Here is an 18,307-nt window from a genome sequence, read left to right on the forward strand (position 1 = left end):
CAGGAGGCAGAGGTTGCAGTGAGCCAATATGGCATCACTGCACTCCAGGCTGGGCAACAGAGTGAGACCTTATTTCGAAAAAAATTAAAAATAAAAATAAATAGCCAGTGGTACATGCCTATGGTTCCAGTTACTCAGGAGGCTGAGGTGGGAGGATTGCTTAAGCCTGTAAGTTCAAGGCTACAGTAAGCCCTGATCACGCGACTGTACTCCAACCTGGGTAATACAGCAAGACCTTGTCTCAAAAAAAAAAAAAAAAAAAAAAAAAAAGAACTATGAGAATAACTATGAATCACATGAGTTGTAAAAAGAATGCCTCCATTTTGGGAGAGAATGGTGTATCAGGCTTTTATTAAGTCAGCGATGGTTAACAATACAAAAATGACATCAAAGTGGAAAGGAGAGATGAAAATTACCTTTTTTTTTTTCTTTTTTTTTCTTTTCTTAGACAGGTCTTGCTCTGTTGTCCAGGCTGGAGTGCAGTGGTGTGATCTCAGCTCACTGCAACCTCCGCCTCCCAGGTTCAAGCGGTCTTCCTGCCTCAGCCTCCCTACTAGCTGGGACTACAGGCATGTGCCACCAGGCCACTTTTGCCTCCCAAAGTGCTGGATTACAGGTGTGAGCTGAGAACTGCCTTTAATATCACGTTTCTCATGTGCCAGGCACTAGGCTAGACCTTGACTTATGTCTTTCCATGTACAAAAGGGTGGCACTGATTAGCAGGATTGTATGATTTTTAAGTTACAGTCATACATCACTCAGTGATGAGGATATGTTCTGAGAATTGTGTTGTTAGGCAATTTCATTGTTGTGCAAACATCCTAAAGTGCACTTACACAAACCTAGGTGGTGTCGCCTACTACACACCTATGCTGCAAGCTGTGCAGAAGGGACCCTATTCAACGCGGCAGGCAGTTGTAACACAGTACTATTTGTGTACCTACAGAAAAGGTACAGTAAAAATACAATATAATCATCTTGTGGGACCACCATTGTAGATGTGGTCCATGGTTGGCAGAACTATTATGCAGTGCATGACAGTGATTATTCTAGTTAAGTGTAAAAGAGGATGTGGTGGCTCAAGCCTGTAATCCTAGCAGTTTGGGAAGCTGAGGCAGGTGGATCACCTGAGATCAAGAGTTCAAGACCAGCCTGGCCAACGTGGCAAAATCCTGTCTCTACTGAAAATACAAAAAATTAGCTTGGCCTGGTAGCGGGCACCTAGAATACCAGCTACTTGAGAGGCTGAGGCAGGAGAATCACTTGAACCCAGGAAGCAGAGGTTGTAATGAGCTGAGATCGCACCACGGCACTCCAGCCTGGGCGACAAGAGCAAAACTCCCTCTCAAATAAAAAAAAGCATGTCAATCTCCCATGAAAGAAAACTTTCCATTTCATTATTTGCCTGCCTCCCTCAAATTCCTATCACACAATGAAGCTGCTGGTGCGATACTGCATTTAGCAGAGTATATCCTGGATTTGCTTGGATGACACTTGGTTCAGCTACTGGATTCCAAATTCCTGGTAGAAGACACCGTTCCTCCCCATCCTAACTGTGTTTTCGTAGTTGGTTTATTTGGCCTTCATTAATCACCGGGCCAAACTACCAGCCAAGGCTGCGGACACCTCCCCCGTGATCCAGAGCCTACTCTCTCAACTACCTCCTTATCTCACTCGCTCAGCAAGCCAGTGTTTTCCCAGCCCCGAAATCAACCCAGGGCCAAGTCCCAGACAGCTGGGGCTAACTGTGTCCCAAAGGCCACTGGAGTTATTCCGACTGGCCAATCCTAAGCTCTTTCCCTTGCCTCTTCTTACCTTTCCTGTGAGAATCCCAGTAACGGCTGTGACTGGGGTCTTCTCCCTCCTCTCTGCCTGCTGACGAACACTGCTGCTCCCCCAGGCCCTGCGTGGCCTGAGCTGTCTCCTGTTTACAGGCCAACTGTGAGAAGCTTCAATCTTTGCTCTCAATAGTATTGACCTCTCAGACATCACTTAGTCACCTTTATAAATTATGACCCAGGCACTGATCAGTTTCTTCGCTGACCACAGCCTAGCACCATACCTTTGGACGGTAGATGACACGTCTGTTGAATAGGATTGCTGAATGTCTCTGAAGCGGAAATGGTTGCTTCAGCTCACATTGTGGAAATCCTGGGTGGAGAATCTTCACCGTAGGAGTGGGAGCCAAAGCATTAGCTGAGGGCTGGGAGTGGCCAAAGGAGTGAGTAAAATGACCAGAACCGTCAGGCGCAGTGGCTCATGGCATCATCCCAACGCTTTGGGAAGATGAGGCAGGAGGACTGCTTGAACCCAGGGGTTCGTGACGAGCCTGGGCAATATAGCAAGACCCCATCTCTACAGAAAATTTACAAGATCATTAGCCACGTGTGGTGGCATGTGCCTGTAGTCCCAGCTACTCAAGAGGCTGAAGCACAAGGATCGCTCGAGCCCAGAAAGTCAAGGTTGCAGTGAGCTGTGATTGCACCAATGCACTCCAGCCTGGGCAACAGAGAGAAACCCCGTCTGAAGAAAAAGAAAATAGCCAGAATGGTTAGAAAACGTCTAGGCTCTCTTGAATTCTTTATCAATTTGTTTTAAATCTGTTGGGAGTTTTATTTTTGCTTTTTCTGTGTTCTAACTTAAACAGCTAACCATCCCAAAACTCTCCCTGGTTAGCCTCTTACGGGCCTGAATGATGTGTATATCAAGCAGATGGCGTGCTAGTTGTGAGTTTTGTTTAATCCCACAAAAAGCGAAACTTCTAAAGCAAATCAATCAGATCATGCAAATAAGAGCGACTACAGAGGATAATTAGTGGTTTGTAGGAAGGCCACCCATAAACATGAAATATAAGTCTGAGAAAAGAAAATAAATCAAATGAAAGTCAGCTTATCAGCCGCAGTTGGAAAACAACCGTGAAAGTCCAAAGCCAGCATCTTATCGAGCTGGAACAATTGGTCAGTGTCTCTGAGGCCCTGGTAACTGTTGAAATGTTTCCTTTCCCGCACCCCCCACTCCCTGCCCTGATAATTTAGTGCATTTTTCCCAGTCAGCACTGATAAGATCCAGCAGGATGTCCCGTGTCATCTGCACATGTCGTCCCTAGAGTCAATATCCTTGCGTGGGTACCCACAGCAACTTCCTTGTGAACGAATGCATTGAGCACGACTTTCAAGTCAGCAGGGAACTACACACATTTTGTAGTTTTCTCAAACTAGTGGATGTATGAATTATTTCTCCGCATCTTTTTACAGTCTTCCATATAGTTCTGGATGCCTGGAATGTGTATTAGATCTTTTGCTGAAACCATCAAATACCTGGAGGTTACTATAACTAACTGGTCACAGATGTAGCATTAAATCCACCCTGACTTTTTCCCCTCTGGCTATAGCATATGCCAGAGCTATAGTTTTATACATCTTGGAACCGATGCTATTCAGAAACAAAAGCAATACCTATTTCAGGGAGCACTACTTTATTTGGGCATCAGGGGCTATTTATTGACCAGGGGCCTGTTCATCAGTAGACACATCTAAATATGGGGTTATGGTGGATTTTATATATTAAAATATTAATACAGTGGTTTATTTTTTATTTTTATTTTTGAGACAGAATCTCACTCTGTCACCCAGGCTGTAGTGCAGTGACACAATCTCAGCTCACTGCAACCTCTGCCTCCCAGGTTGAAGCCATTCTCCTCCCTCAGCCTCCTGAGTAGATGGGATTACAGGCGCGCACCACCACACCTGGCTAATTTTTGTGGTTTTCGTAGAGATGGGGTTTCACCATGTTAGCCAGGCTAGTCTTGAATTCCTAGCCTCAAGCTATCCATCCGTCTCCGCCTCGCAAAGTACTGATATTACAGGCATGAGCCAACACGCCCCGGCCTAAAGTATTAATAAAAATGTAGAAGAACATCTCCTAGTTCTTCTAATTCTTTGCTGCGACCTCACATGACAAATTGTCCTAATGTTATCATTATTGCTGTTTTTACTTTTCCCGGCTCTCCTTCCCAGTGAAGCGTAGTATCAAAGATGCCCTAGCATGTGGGAAACCTCTGGAAATGGTGACAGACTGAGGACTCTGAGGACAAAAATCTTCTGTTCATCAGTAGACACATCGAAATGGCTTCGTCGAAGCCATTGTAGGATGGTAAATCTGATTTCAAGCCACGTAATGTACAAATTTAAGGGTTAATTACTATGCATAAGAAAATATACTTAAAAGTTAAGGCCAGGTGCAGTGGCTCACGCCTGTAATCCCAGCACTTTGGGAGGTCAAGGTGGGCAGATCACCTGAGGTCAGGAGTTCGAGACCACCCTGGACAACATGGTGAAACCCTGTCTCTACTAAAAATACAAAAATTAGCCTAGCTACTCTGGAGGCTGAGACAGGAGAATCACGTGAACCCAGGAGGGAGAGGTTGCAGGGAGCCGAGATTGGGCCACTGAACTCCAGCCTGGGAGACAGAGTGAGAGACTGTATCTCAAAAACAAATAAAGAAATAAAAGTTAAAAGACAAGCTTTTCACATGTCGATTTGGAACACTAACTAGATTGATATGAACAAAATAAAAAGGAATTCCAACACTAATATATTATTGCTTTGGAAAAACAGAATACACTCCTCTTCTTCATGAAGGCAGGTCAACAGAGGTTAATATTATAAGCTCTGTTCACTCAATAACCCTTGTTCACCTGAGAGTATAATACTGACCTCAGGAAATCTTGACTGAACACTTCATAGTATTTCAATAGTTTTAAGTCTAAATGCTTTTTTAGCAATGCTGAAAAGGCACATACTATATGCAATACTATTCTGGAAGGAAGGAAGAAGGGAAGGAGGGAGTGAGGGACAGAGGGAACGAAGGAAGAAAGGAAGGCGCTCAAACAACCCCAGATGCATCAGATAGTAGACTCATTCTTTCCTGCGATGATTCTTGGAAGGAGAGAAGGAAGGAATGAAGAAAAGAAAGGAGGGAGGGAGGGAGAAAGGGAGGGAGGGAGGGAAGAGAAGGAGGGAGGGTGGGAGGGAAAGAAGGAAGGAAGGAAGGAAGGAAGGAAGGAAGGAAGGGAGGGAGGGAGGGAAGAAACAAACGAGAATCTTGCTATCCTTTCCATTTGTAAAGGCTCAATGGAATGGTCCTAAAATTTCTCAATCACCTTCCATCTCTGTAATATTTTTCCCACAAAAAGTAAATGAATATAGAAATAGTGTCCTCCCATGGTTCTCAGCAAATGAGGGAGCTGCTCATTAGTTCCATTTAGTCCCCAGAAACGGAAGCCACCTCCCGCATGTAGAATACGATGGTCCAGGTGCTTTGCGTGTCTCTCATTCATTGTCACGCGAACTTCATGGAGGATGCAGCATAAAAACAGTTAATGCTTATAGAATATTGACTCTGCACTAAACATTTTCATGAAATGTCTAATTTAATTCTCATAACCAGACTGTGGATCATTATCATGTAAGGAACTGAGGCTCAGAGACATGAGGTCATTAGCCTGGAGACACACAATGAATGGCGGCATGGAGATCCAACCCAAATCTGTCTGACCCTAAAGCCTACATAAGTATTCCTCTTCCAGGTTAAGTTACCTCTTGATAAACAGGGAAATTGGGAAGCACTTTACCTTGAATACATTCAGCTCCCCAAATGGGGCCATCAATTGCTTTGTAGTTCATGAGATCCACAGGGAGAGTGACCAGGTGTTCCTAAGAGAACCTGTCCCTGTGAAGGGAAATGTTAGGATTGGTCATGCCTCATGGCTCTCAAACTTTGGTGCACATTACACTTAAAGAAATTGTGGCTGAGTGCGGTGGCTCACACCTGTAATCCCAGCTCTTCAGGAGACTGAGGTGGGCGGTAGGTCAGGACCTAGAAATCAGCCTGACCAACATAGTGATATCCCGTCTCTATTAAAAATATAAAAATTAGCCAGGCATGATGGCAGGTACCTGTCACCCCAGCTATTCAGAGGCTGAGGCAGGAGAATCACTTGCCCAGGAGGCAGAGGTTGCAGTGAGCTGAGATCGTGCCACTGCACTCCAGCCTGGGTGACAGTGAGACTTGGTCTCAAAAAAAAAAGAAAAAGAAATTGTTTTAAGATTCCTGGGCCCTACCTCTAGCTTCTTAACCAATAACAGCCAAACTCTACTTCTTTTTCTTTTCAAATGATCCATAAATTTACTGACTTATAATTTCATAGACTCAGACTATGATATTTCCAGTCTTAACAGTTTATTTTGTAACAGTTGTTATCAGATGTCTTGCCATTAAAAACTTGCAAAAACTTCCCTCCCTCCCTCCTTCCTTCCTTCCTTCCTTCCTTCCTTCATTCCTTCCTTCATAGTATTGCATATAGTATGTGAATTTTCAGGTTAAAACAAAGCATTTATACTTCTTAAAACTATTGAAATAACATAAAGTGTTTAGTCAAGATTTCCTAAAAGGCAAGATATTTAGAGCTACTTCCATTCTGCCAGGGAACCCAGAGAGCACAAGATTGTGAGATAACACTTTAATGAGAAGATTCTTATGTAACGGGAAATGTGAGCTTGATCTGAGCACATGGCTGTGAGTGTGTGTGTGTGACACCTGTGTGTGAAGAGGGCAGTAAAAGCTGGCTTTTATAGTTTAGAAGAGTAGTCTCAGTGTGGGAAATCTTGGCAAACATGCTGTGGACAAAAGAGCCCCGATAGCAAATTGACAGTATTCTTTGAGGCATACAGGATACATTGACATCTCTTCCACTGGGTATTGACACACATTGTACCTGTGGCTAAGACCTTACTTCACTTCCTTTCACGACTTCTTCCACATTTAACTGGAGGGTGCCAAGCAGGCAACTGGCGGAGCTGAGAGGAATGGGACCGTGTTATAAACTCACGGAAAGTTGCAGTGATGTCAAGTACTCTCTGGGTACCTTGAGCCAAATCCTCAGCCAACCTGGCTGTCTGGGCCTGGCTTCCACATGTTCCCAAGCTGACGATATCTCCCCTCACAGATCGGGGGTCACGGGTGGGGTGCTGCTGATGTGCTCAGCTCTGCACCCACCTAAACATACAATGACGACTTGCAGGCAGAGAACAGGACCCGCAGCCCTGCTCACCTCCAGCTGCCCGCAATCCCCTCATGGGAGGGGAATTCAGAGGTGATCCAGTGTGTTCAGTGTGGCATGCCTGTAGACGAAAGGAGAATTCAGAAAGGGTCTGGAAGACGTGGTTACAATCCTCAGAGGTGGGTAGTGGTGGAGGAGACCGTGAGGCCTGTGTCTCCTACGGTACCATCACCATCCCACACAGGACTGCTTTCTCCTATAGGAAGGAACACCTCCTCTCCATCCCCCATATTATACTCCTGTTTTTTTGTTTTTATAAAAGACAGGGTCTCCCTCCGTCACCTAGGCTGGGCTGCGATGGCACCATCTTAGCTCACTGCAGCCTCGCTCAAGCAATCCTCCTGCCTAACCCTCCAGATCTGCTGAAACCACAGGTGCATGCTACCATGTATGACTAATTTTTAAATTTTTGTATAGGCAGGGTCTCACTATATTGCCCAGGCTGGTCTTCAACTCCTGGTCTCAAGCGATCCTCCTGTTTTAGCCTCCCAAAGTGTTGGGATAACAGGCGTGAGCCAGCATCCCAGGCCAGACTTGGTTTTGAAGGGTTTAATTATTTTGTTTAAATTCTGATTCCACAATCTAGAAATACATGGACATCTAGGAAACGTCTTATTTTTCTACGAAGTAAAAGGCCCTGGAATCAGAAGGAAACAGATTGAGGTTGTCCTACTCTCCAGAGAGTAGGACAAATGAGCTTTAGGAATGGAGGATCCAGTACAATCCTAGCTCCCCTCTGAGGTTATGAAGAAGCGAATGCCGTATAAGCTTATGCATCGCTTCTGACATGTGTTTAGCTGGGTTCATTAGGAGCAACACGCTCTACTCATTAAACCCGTAGGTCTGGTGACATTTCATGCAGCATTACTCCAACTCTGCGGAATGGCCCAATTGATGTAATATTCACATGGGTACCAATGATACCAGATAATTGCTGTTTAATAAATGGGCTAATAGTCAGCTAAGGAGCTAGTGTACCCACGGTTTCCTTCCACTGTTAGATTTCAATCCAAAACCCTTCCCTATCTTAACCCACCATGGGAAGCTACATGCACGACGAATACAAATTCTTGCATAAAATGAAACCAATGTCGCATCAGAAATGCCAAACATCAAACACTAGCAGATGCCAACCTGTCAGAATCCATGCTGTCAGATTCTGGAGCAGCGCACTAGAAAAATGTGATGTGAGCTGGAGGGGGAAAATGCATTTGAAATGAGGGCGGGTTGTTCTTCTTTTCCTGATATCTGTGAAAGGGGGATGAAGTCCCTCGGAAGAATGAGGGCAAAGAGCAAAAGAGGTCCCATGCATGTGGGTCTACTCTGTCTGCACACAGCTTGACACCGGCATATCCTCACTGTATTTCCCAGCATTGTCATTTGTTCCGCATCGTCTTGACCAACAAATGACAAATGGACTTAGCCTGATGCTTCCTGAGGCATATATGGTTTTACTTCCAGCTTATAAATATGGTTCAAACAGGGACATTTTCTTTTTTCTGAGACAGAGTCCCACTCTTGTTGCCCAGGCTGGAGTGCAATTCCCTCCACTACCCAGGTTCAAGCAACTCTTCTGCCTCACCCTCCCAAGTAGCTGGGATTACAGACGCCTGCTACCACATCTAATTTTTTTTTTTTTTTTTTTTTTTTTTTTTTTTTTTTTTTTTTTTTTTGTATTCTTAGTAAAGACAGCGTTTCAGGCTGGTCTCAGACGCCTGACCTCAGGTGACCCACCTCAGCCTCCCATGCCCAACCAACAGGGACGTTTTGAGCATTTAGTACCAATACAGAAATCTGACTGTTTTTAGATCATTAAGGTTTTTATTTGATCAAAATAGTTACAATGTACAGGTGTTTGCTGATTGTAGAAACCACAGGTGAAACTGGTTTTCATTGTCTTTTTTTTTTTTTTTTTTTTTTTTGAGATGGAGTTTCGCTCAGGCTGGAGTGCAATGGCCCGATCTCGGCTCACCGCAACCTCTGCCTCCCGGGTTCAAGCAATTCTCCTGCCTCAGCCTCCTGAGTAGCTGGGATTACAGGCACGCGCCAACATGCCCAGCTAATTTTTTGTATTTTTTTTTTAGTAGAGACGGGGTTTCACCATGTTGACCAGGATGGTCTCGATCTCTTGACCTCGTGATCCACCCGCCTCGGCCTCCCAAAGTGCTGGGATTACAGGCTTGAGCCACCGCGCCCGGCCTCATTGTCTTTTTTAAATTTTATTTTGTATTTCTTTGAACTAGGATTATCTCTCAAGATTTTCAGTGTCTTAATCCCCCAAGACTGTGGGTCACGCTCAGCCAGATATAGAAACAGGGCTTCCCTTTTCAGAAAGAGGTGGTGTCCCCGGGCTGTTTGGCTACCCCATTTTTAATTGGGAGTGAAATTAGGAAGGATTAATGTATATGCAGCTAGAACAACATATAAGAACACGTGAGTATAGTGCATTGCTATCCATTAGAGTCTAAATTAAAACTCAGCTGTGATGGGACCAACAGACAGCCTGTTACCTTCAACTTCTCAGGAATGAAAGTCAGCATGAGAGCAAAGCCATCACACTTGTCAATGGTAGAAACAAAAGACATACTACTCTAAGCTTGTGCGACCCAGCTAGGAGGGCTGAAATGCTTACTCATTTTAAAAGGAATTCTCAGGGAGGGGAGGAGGCACATTCCCCAACAGAACTAACTTGCCCAGAAGGGAAGGCAGAAAAATGGACACATATTTGATTGAACATGGAAAAACGGATGAAGACATTAGGAATTGCAGAGTATATTAATGCCTCTGCAAGGCAACATGGGCGGCCCAGTGAAACCTGCCTCCAGAGTCACAGGGTCAGTGACACCTGCTTCACAGAGTCTGAGTGTCTAGTCTTCTTGGGTGCAAGGTTACATATTTACAAACCCCTGGCCAGAAGACGGTATAGGGAATAGAGACACCTAAGCTGTTAGCAAAGAATTCAGCAAATAGAATCAAATAAAATTGACCTTTTTTTTTTTTTTTTTTAAGACAGAGTCTCGTGCTGTTGCCCAGGCTAGAGTACAGTAGTGCGATCTTGGCTCACTGCAGTCTCCACCTCCTGGGTTCAAGCGATCCTCCTGCCTCAGCCTCCTTAGTAGCTGGGACTACAAGTGCATGCCACCACGCCTGACCTTTCTATGCTTTTGTTTAACCATTTAAAGTATACGTTTCAGCGGCATTAAGTACATTGATGGTTGTTGTACGACCATCACCACTCTTCATTTTCAGAACTTTCTATCATCCCAAACAGAAACTGTATTCATAAACAATAAGTCCTCATTCCCTTCAGTCCTTCATAACCTCTGCTGTATTTTCCATCTACAAATATACCTCAGACAAGTGGTATCATATAATATTTCTCATTTTATGTCTGGCTTATTTCTCTTCGCATGTTTTCAAGGTTCATTCCTGTTGCAACATGCAGAATTTCACTCCTTTGGAAGGCTGAATAATATTCAGTGGTACATATATGACATTTATCTATGGACATGAGTTTTTTCCACCTTTGGCTATTATGAATAATGCTGCCGTGCACACTGCAAAAATATCTGTTTGCGTCACGATTTTCAGTTCTTTGGGATATATACCTAGAGGTTGAATGGCTGGATCACATGCCAATTCTACGTTTAACTTTTTGAGAGACTGGTGAACTGCTTTCCATAAGGACTGCACCATTTCACATTCCCACCAACAGTGACGGGAGGGCTCCAATTTCTTCACATTCCTGCCAACATTTCTTGTTCTGCTTTGTTTTATACACAGCCATCCTAAAAGGTATGAAGTGTTATCTCATTGCAGTTTTGATTCGCGTTCCATACTACTTCTAATTCAGTCACTAGAGATAGGTATGGCTTTTCCTCTGAAATTCCAGTAGCTTCTCTTGGTCAACAAAACAATGTGTGTATGAAGCCTATTTCTTCACAGATCTTGGAGCTGCTCAGCAGGGATTTCACCTTGTCACTGTCACACCACACGGCACCGAGAGACTGATTGGAATTGAAGGAAGGCAAACAGCTGAATTGAGAAAGACTTTGTACTCTCTCTGGGGCAGGATGAAGGGTTTTTCTTTTCTTTCTTCCTTTCTTTTTCTTTGATACGCCAGCATCAGAGAACTGCCATTTAGTGCAAAGCAGGCAATTCACCCATCAAGCCTGTGAAGGTGGTTGAAGTAGCTGCTCTGATGGCTGATTGGCTGGACAAAAGCGGCCATTGTGGGGCTGACTGGTTTTGAGGATAACGATGATACTCTGAACTGACAGCAAGACCATGAAATTATATACCTGTGATGGAAAGAGCTGGATCTTGAACAAAAGTCATTCCTCTAATGATCAGCTAATGGCAACAGGCCCCCTTTCCACTACTACATGAAAAGTCACAGGACAACCGTATGTTCCTTTTTAGAAGTAGAAGTATGTGAGCTGCAGCAGATACATCTCTGATGATAGTTCGGAGGTTGGTGCCCCTGATTCTGGGGCTGATGCTGGCACCATTCAGGAGAGAAAGGTTGTGGCTGGCATTCTCAAGTACATGCCACTAAAAGAAGGTCATGTGGCATGCTGGTCTTATTCGTGTGCCCTTGAAGCTGGGAGCTTCACTTGATTTGTGGACATGGAGAAATAAGAGTAGTGAAGGGAGGTAGCTAAGTGTCTTGCAAATCTGGCTCTAGGCTCTAGAGCTCAGACTTTAGGGAGACTATTCCAGCCAACAGCAGGGAAACTCACCTCTGCCGGTAATGCAGGCCTAGAAATCTAGCTGAACTTGTTAGTAAGTCAAGAATAGTAATCATCACCGGGGCTTCTGGTGTACTGGCAAGAGAGACCAAAAAGGTAATTGAAGTGATGGAGATGTTACTTTTTCAGATGGACTCTTTCGAGGGTTTTTTTTTTTTTTTTTTTTTTTTTTTTTTTTGAGATGGATTTTCGCTCTTATTGACCAGACTAGAGTACAATGGTGTTTTCTCGGCTCACCACAACCTCTGCCTCACCTCCCCAATTCAAGCGATTCTCCTGCCTCAGCCTCCCGAGTAGCTGGGATTACAGGCATGCGTCACCACACCCAGCTAATTTCGTATTTTTAGTAGAGATGGAGTTTCATCATGTTGGCCAGGCTGGTGACCTCAAGGGATCTGCCTGCCTTGGCCTCCCAAAGTGCTATTACAGGCATGAGCCACCACACCCGGCCTCTTTTGAGTTTTACGAATAAAAATTTCCAAGAGAAATAATTTGATTGGCCTACTTTTGCCAGATATAGGTGAGGGGGGGGAATGGAGTGGAGGCAGCAAACCACATTGCCATGTCTGTACCTATGCAATAATCCTGCTTGATCTGCACATGTGCCCCTGAACCTAAAGTACAATTAAAAAAAAGAAAAAAAAAAAAAAAAATATATATATATATATATATATATATATATATATATATATATATATATATAAAATCACCCTGACTAGGCAAAGCTTCTTTGCAAACCTCTTCCTGGTTCCTGGTCATGGATTGGCTGCCCTTGGGTCAGCTGATTTACCAGGTTCTGATCAGCTGAGGGAGCTTAGTCATGTGACACACAACATGGCCTCTCCTATGAAAGAATAGAAGACAGTAGACAAGAGAATTTCTTGGGGTCAGTCAGAGACTGTGTATCACACCTATAATTGATGGGTCTGATACATTCATACCTTACTCTACGCTTATGAAAGCCAAACAGTTGGACTTCACATTTTTCCCTCTTGCCTAAAACTTCCAGTGGTTTCTGCAGATCACGAGAATATGTCACAAAAAGAATTTAGGTCAGGCCTTACTTGCTTTTACAATTGTTTCTAATCATCAATATTCATCATTTACTTAATTTTTCAAACAACTCCTCTTCCCACAGAGACAGCAAGAATGATAAAGAATGTCTATATAAGTCTCTTGGCAGAAAAAAATCCTATAAAATAGTTTCCTTACTGAACTACCTGAGTTGAATAGTTCAGATGTTTCCTAGAGGAAGGCCAAGTAGGCTCAATTCTCTTCTTGCCCAGTGGTTTGGTTGAATAGTCAGTCAGTGAGTGTGGTGGGGTGAGGATTACAAGTTCCTTTTCCCTTTTGAAATTCTCATCTTAGAAAAACTACCAGGTTTCACCATTTGCGCCTTTTTTCTTAAATATTTAGTGTTGGGTTCTCTTACCGCCTGTTCCCTTCTTCCTGTCTTCAAACAGCAGCACTGAGACAACTCTCCTCTCAGTTTTTGAGGTTCATGGCTTTGAGTCAGCTTCTCCCCCACCCTTCTCTCTCTTTCCCCAATAGTGAGTCATTGCTGAGTCCTGGGTTTGTACCCTCTTGACCCATCCCTTCCAGTATATTCCTGCACTTTGGGCAGTAGTCTCATGTCTGGGGCTCTTCTGTTGGCCTTACTCTACTGACTTAGATTTCCTACACAGCCTGGAGAGCAATCTGACATAACTCTCATTTCGATCATGACATTTCACCATTGACAAACCTATGGTCAATCCACTGTCAAATTCAAATGCTTGTATCACATGCTTCCTAACTGTAAGTTGCCAACCTCATGATTCATCGACTCACCCCCAGTCAGCCCCCAGTCTCCCCATTCTGCAGGCCACTGACCCAGGCCCCCTGCCCCGTCAGCCTTTCTGCAGGCCATTTCCCCCTCTGGAATCGTCCCCTTATTAAACACGCCTGTGCCCCTGTCGAACCCAAGTCCAGGAGCTATCCCCCAGCAATTGACCGCAGGCCCGCACGTGCTGCATACTTTCCGAGAACTGCCCTCTTATGGCCAAACGGCATCTTCTTGTCCATGCTGTCTGCTACTCAGATGACCCCAAAGCCTCTTTTGCACAGGACACCAGAATCTTCCATGACTTGTTCTCAGTTTAGGGAAAGAGAAAAACAGATTCTCTCTTCTCACCAAAGCAGCTCTATTTTAGACTCGCATCAGGCGTACTTATACCAAAACCACTAAAGAACAATGGAATATACCTTTTCTCTCTGCCCCAAATCTCCTTACTACTGACCACCTGGGGTTCGCCAGATGAAGGCCAGTGCCTCCTGAGGTGAAGCCTAAAAGTCATCTGTATTACCTGGAAGGGATAAGACATTATTGACACCTAGTGAATTTGTACCATGGACTAGTTTAACAGATTGGCTAGAGCATGCAAAATAAAGGAACAGAAAGAGGTTAGCTATATTTTGATATGTTATAGTCAATCTGGAATTTCTTTGGTTACAAAGGGCAAAAACCCAGTTTGAACTAACCTGGTCAATTTATCTTGGAATACTTAATTGAATGACAGGATTGGAAGAAGGGTTGAACAAACAAGTTGGGTAAAGGCATAGAGCTGAATCTAAGCCCAAGATGTATTTTTTATTTATTTTGTTTTTATTTTTGAGACAGAGTCTTGCTTTGTTGCCCAGGCTGGAGTACAGTGGCACATTCTCTGCTCGCTGCAATCTCCACCTCCCTGGTTCAAGCAATGATTGTGCCACAGCCTCCTGAGTAGCTGAGTCTACAGGCACGCGCCATGATGCCTGCCTGATTTTTGTATTTTTAGTAGAGATAGGATTTCACCATGTTGGCCAGGCTGATCTTGAACTCTTGGCCTTAAGTGATCCACTCACCTCAGCCTCCCAAAGTGCTGAGATTACAGGTGCGAGCCTCTACACCTGGCCTCCTGAGCCCAAGATTTAAATGCCAGCAGGTACCAGCAGCAGTACCAACATGCCCCTGTCTAGAAAAGAAACCCATGTCCCTGAGAGCTGCTCCTAAAGGGATCACTCCCATCTGCTGCATAGCAGCTCCTGGAATTGGTAGACACTTGTTTGGAAGCTGTGTGTAGTATTATAACCTCCAGTATCGCCTACAATTCTGTTGCACTAAGAACCTCCTTTAGCATTTAGAGATATCAAATGCGTTTATAGCTAGAGGGTCAGTGGTTACATTACATTTTCTTATTTGCTGAAATTTAAACTGAGCTACATTTGTTTAATTATCTATCTTTTATATCTAAGCTATATTTGTTTAAATATGTGCTTTAACCTTTTCCCTTGAAATGAATTATTATGAATATATATTTATATCTCACACATAATGGTGATGATTAAAACTTTAAAAAGTGCCTTGGAACAGATGGTAGTTTTAGAACAAAACAGATCCATTAGCTGTCAAATCCAGCTTCCCGTAGGATGAAAAATAGAGTTAGTTCTCAGGTAGTGCTAAGAAAAGCTCTCACTTAATCTAATACCTTAGGTTATGAATTATTTTGTAAAAAAAAAAAAAATTGGCATGGAAAAACTATGACAACTCACAAACTGCAGAAAATAATATAAATATAAATTCATATGATTCTCTAAGCAAACAACACAAAACCTAATTGAAAGTGTATTTTAAAAGGCACAGTGGCTCAGGACTGTAATCCCAGCACTTGGGGAGGCTGAGGTGGGCAGATCACCTGGAGGTTGGGAATTCAAGAAGAGCCTGGCCAACATAGTGAAACCCCATTTCTACTAAAAATACAAAATTAGCCAGGCGTGGTGGCACATGCCTATAATCCTAGCTGCTTGAGAGGCTGAGGCGGAAGAATCCCTTGAACCCTGGAGGTGGGGGTTGTGGTGAGCCGAGATCATGGCATTGCACTCCAGCCTGGGCAACAAGCCTGAAACTCTGTCTCAAAAAAAAAAAAAAAAAAAAAAATTGGCTGAGCATGGTGACATGCTGGGCATAGAGGGCACACCTGTAGTCCCAGCTACTTGGGAGGCTGAGGCAGGAGAATTGCTTGAACCCACGAGGTGGAGGTTGCAGAGAGATCTCGCCACTGCACTCTAGCCTGGCGATAGAGTGAGACTCCATTAAAAAAAAAAAAAAAAAGATACAATTGATTTGGAATTAAATGGTGCAAATTTCCAGGATTTTCCAAATACACATAGTTTTCTTGTCCGCATTTGTGGAATCTTTTATTTCTTTTCTTAACCATGAGAAGAAGGAAAAAAATAATCTCCAATTATATGGAAAGAGAGATTTCTGGAACCAGAGAAACCCTTAGACATCACTAGAGATGATGCAATGATTTATCCAAGGTCAGACAACGATTTAGAGTCAGAGCAGAAGCCGGAGTCAAGTCTCCTCTCTTTTATCCTTTCTACCACCTCCATCAAATACTGAGCAGTCATTTTCTAAAGGAATGGTTCTATAAATAGTCACTCATGTCAGATTTTCTGTATGTGTATTTTCATGTGGATCTACTAAGTAAAATGTTTTGATAAAAGATCTTTAAACAGCATGTTGCATGACCATCAACAGTTCTCAAGGTAAACAAATAGATTGGTGGATGTCCTGTTCTACTCAACAGAGACAGCAGAGTTCTTTGTATACCACAGAATACAGAGTCTAGAGACAGCTACAAGTACTATCATACTTAAGCTAAAATGCCTATTTGCTGAGCCATCAAATCTGTGTTTAAATAATGCAATTCATAGTTTGACATGGAAATGAAATGAAACTTCTGTCCATCAGCACTAGCACAAGTCAGGCATGAATCAGAAACGTAGGTGTTTAAGCCATAGGAAAGCAAGGGTGGCTGAGCATGATGACACATACTTGTAATCTTAAAAGTTTGAGAGGCCACAGCAGAAAGATCACTTGAGCCCATGAGTTGCAAACCAGCCTTGGCAGCATACTGAGACCCCATCTCTACAAAAGCATAAAAATAGCTGGGCATAGCGGTGCACACTTGTAGTCCCAATTCAGGAGGTTGAGGTGAGAGGATAGCTTGAGCCCAGGAATTCAGAGCTGCAGTGAGGAATGATCTTGGCATTGCACTCCAGCTTGGGTAGCAGAATGATTGAAAAAAGAGAGAAAGAGACAGAGAGAAACAGAGACAGACACAGAGAGGCAGAAAGCAAGAAAGAAAGAGAAGAAAGGGAGGGAGGGAGGAAGGAAGGAGGGAAGGAAGGAAGAAAGAAAGGTAGAAAAGAAAGAAAAAAGAAAGAAAAAGAAAGGAAGGAAGGGAGAAGAAGGAAAGAAGGAGGGAAGGAAAGGGAGGAAGGGGAGGAGGGAGAGAGGAAGGAAGGAAGGAAAAAAGAAACGAGGGAGGGAAAAGAAAGGAAGAAATGAAGAAAAAAGCAATTTCACAGAATCTGAAAACTTCACTATTATTCAAGAAGTGAGAAAGATAAATAAATTTGCCTTGATAGAATGTGACTGTTAATTTTATGTGTCAGCTTGCTGAATCAAGGAGTGGCCCAGGTATTTGGTCAAACATTCTTCTGCGTGTTTCTGTGAGGCTGTTTTTGGAGGAGCTGAACGTTGACGTTGGTAGACTCGAGTACCGTGAATCACCCTCCCTAATGTGGGTGGAGGCCTCAGTCCGCAGCTGAGGCCTCCATAGAACAAACAGACGGACTTTGTCCTAAACAGGGGAGAATTCCTCCTGTCCTTCGGCCTTTGAACTGGGATGTTGGCTTTTTCCCACCTTCGAACTCAAGGTGAACACTGACTCTTCCAGGCCTCAGGCGTGCTGGCCATCGGTTCGGAATGTATACCTGTATACCATCAGCTCTCCTGGGTTTTAGGGTTCCCAGCTCACCCTGAAGATCTTGCAACTTGTCAGCCCCCACAATGGCATGAGCCAATTTCTTACAATAAATCAAATTTCTATCCATCCATCCACCCACCCACCCACCCACACACATCCTATTGTTTCTGCTTCTCTGGAAAACACTGGTGAATACATAGAGCAATTATTTGCACTCTGGAAGTAATCATTGTCACTCGATCTAAGTTCATCTTGTTTATACATTCACACAGTTTTCAAACTGGTTTGCCATCACATTAATAAAATAAAGAATCTTGATATGAGAGCAGTAGGTATCCTGATATTTATCAGTTTCGTTTCTTCCAGTTATATAACTTTTCTGGTTTTAATTTTTTGGTTTCTTTATGAACTCAGGTTTGGTTTTATATTTTTCCCTATTTCAAAGGAGTAAACTGATTGCTTTTTGGTGTGATTTATACACTTGGTGTCAGCTTGCCTCAAATTGGGACATCAGGGGAAAAGCAGGCTTACATAAAATGACTTTGTGACTTTGTATTGGTCTTTACATTTCACTCATATTTCTATGTTTATCTTTTATATAAAAGCTACATGATCATGAAAAGCTACTTGACAAGGATGA

At 43.4% G+C, this 18,307-nt stretch overlaps 1 protein-coding gene across 2 annotated transcripts in view; it reads right to left on the reverse strand.

The window, feature by feature from the left end:
* Positions 1-18,307, reverse strand: part of JCAD (junctional cadherin 5 associated) — a 102,322-nt gene that overhangs the window by 57,682 nt on the left and 26,333 nt on the right. Inside the window, exon 1 of one of the 2 annotated variants that reach the window (XM_074405192.1) lies at positions 5,634-5,728. The exons of the other annotated variant lie outside the window; for it this stretch is intronic. Within the exon in view, the coding sequence (XP_074261293.1) occupies positions 5,634-5,644 (11 nt within the window). The 5' untranslated portion in view covers positions 5,645-5,728. Of the gene's footprint in view, positions 1-5,633; positions 5,729-18,307 lie in introns of those variants that run through there. 2 annotated transcript variants of the gene reach the window in all.

The sequence above is a fragment of the Saimiri boliviensis genome, chromosome 8 (genome assembly GCF_048565385.1).
Source record: "Saimiri boliviensis isolate mSaiBol1 chromosome 8, mSaiBol1.pri, whole genome shotgun sequence".
NCBI classification, from domain to species: domain Eukaryota; kingdom Metazoa; phylum Chordata; class Mammalia; order Primates; family Cebidae; genus Saimiri; species Saimiri boliviensis.